The following is an 862-nucleotide window of genomic DNA, read 5'->3' as shown; positions in this document are numbered from 1 at the left end:
AAGAGAGAGAGAGAGATTTTGAAGTGATGTACAGATATTGTACGTTGAGAATAACAAGGTAGTGAGAATGTTAGATGGTTATGTATATATTTTTATTTACATTTTTAGCGAAATTTTGATAAATCCAATAATGGAAGAACAGGCTCTAAAAATGTAAACACACACACATGCCAGCATGGGAAACAGATGTTGGATGATGACGAACCCCCCCTGCCCCTGTTCACCCAGGCAGAGAGGAATTTAGTGGCAACGTTACCTGTGGCACTAAATATGGCAGCACAACTCGACTCTTGACCGTCATAACTTGTTTCAGGCCATCCAGGGCCCACTCTGATGACTCTGGCTCAGACTGAAATAGAAGAAACAAAATAAGAATCATTACAGATATGCTATGTCTGAATAAGGGACAGTATGAGCATAGCTGCAACATGGGTTAATTATAGGTCTTCTGGTTTAGCACTGACCTGGGGCTAAACAACAACACGAAGAAAGAACACATTAGATAATGTAGTCCAAGATACACTATGTCTGAGTAAAAGACAGGATGGTCACAGTTGGAGCGTCTGTGATCATAGGTCTGCTGGATCAAAAAGAAGAATTAAAAACAAACCACAAAAAAAAAAAAAAAAAAAAGAATTAGAAATGTGGACCACTCACCAGTTTCTGGAGCAGGGTTGGCAAGATCTCATCGAGGGCCCTGGCACCGATGTTGTGGTGCAGGTTGTCAAAGGTACGAGCTGCTGCTTCTCTCACTTCTGGTAAAGGATCACACAGGGCCCGACGCACACTGGGGATTAAGTTGTTGGCAAACACGGTCACCTGTGGAGGGAGGTAGAGAGAGTGAAAGGCAGAGGGAGAGAAG

At 42.8% G+C, this 862-nt stretch overlaps 1 protein-coding gene across 1 annotated transcript in view; it reads right to left on the bottom strand.

The window, feature by feature from the left end:
- The window catches only part of LOC106872572 (eIF-2-alpha kinase activator GCN1), a 45,565-nt gene that overhangs the window by 9,277 nt on the left and 35,426 nt on the right, over positions 1 to 862 (bottom strand). The window contains exons 39-40 of the mRNA XM_052977717.1: positions 658 to 846; positions 257 to 349 (exon numbers count right to left, since the gene is read on the bottom strand). Coding sequence (XP_052833677.1) covers positions 257 to 349; positions 658 to 846 — 282 coding nt within the window. The remainder of the gene's footprint in view (positions 1 to 256; positions 350 to 657; positions 847 to 862) is intronic.

Source organism: Octopus bimaculoides, chromosome 28 (genome assembly GCF_001194135.2).
Source record: "Octopus bimaculoides isolate UCB-OBI-ISO-001 chromosome 28, ASM119413v2, whole genome shotgun sequence".
Classification (NCBI taxonomy): domain Eukaryota; kingdom Metazoa; phylum Mollusca; class Cephalopoda; order Octopoda; family Octopodidae; genus Octopus; species Octopus bimaculoides.
Note: the sequence above shows the minus strand (reverse complement) of the source record. Positions and strands in the feature narration are given on the sequence as shown.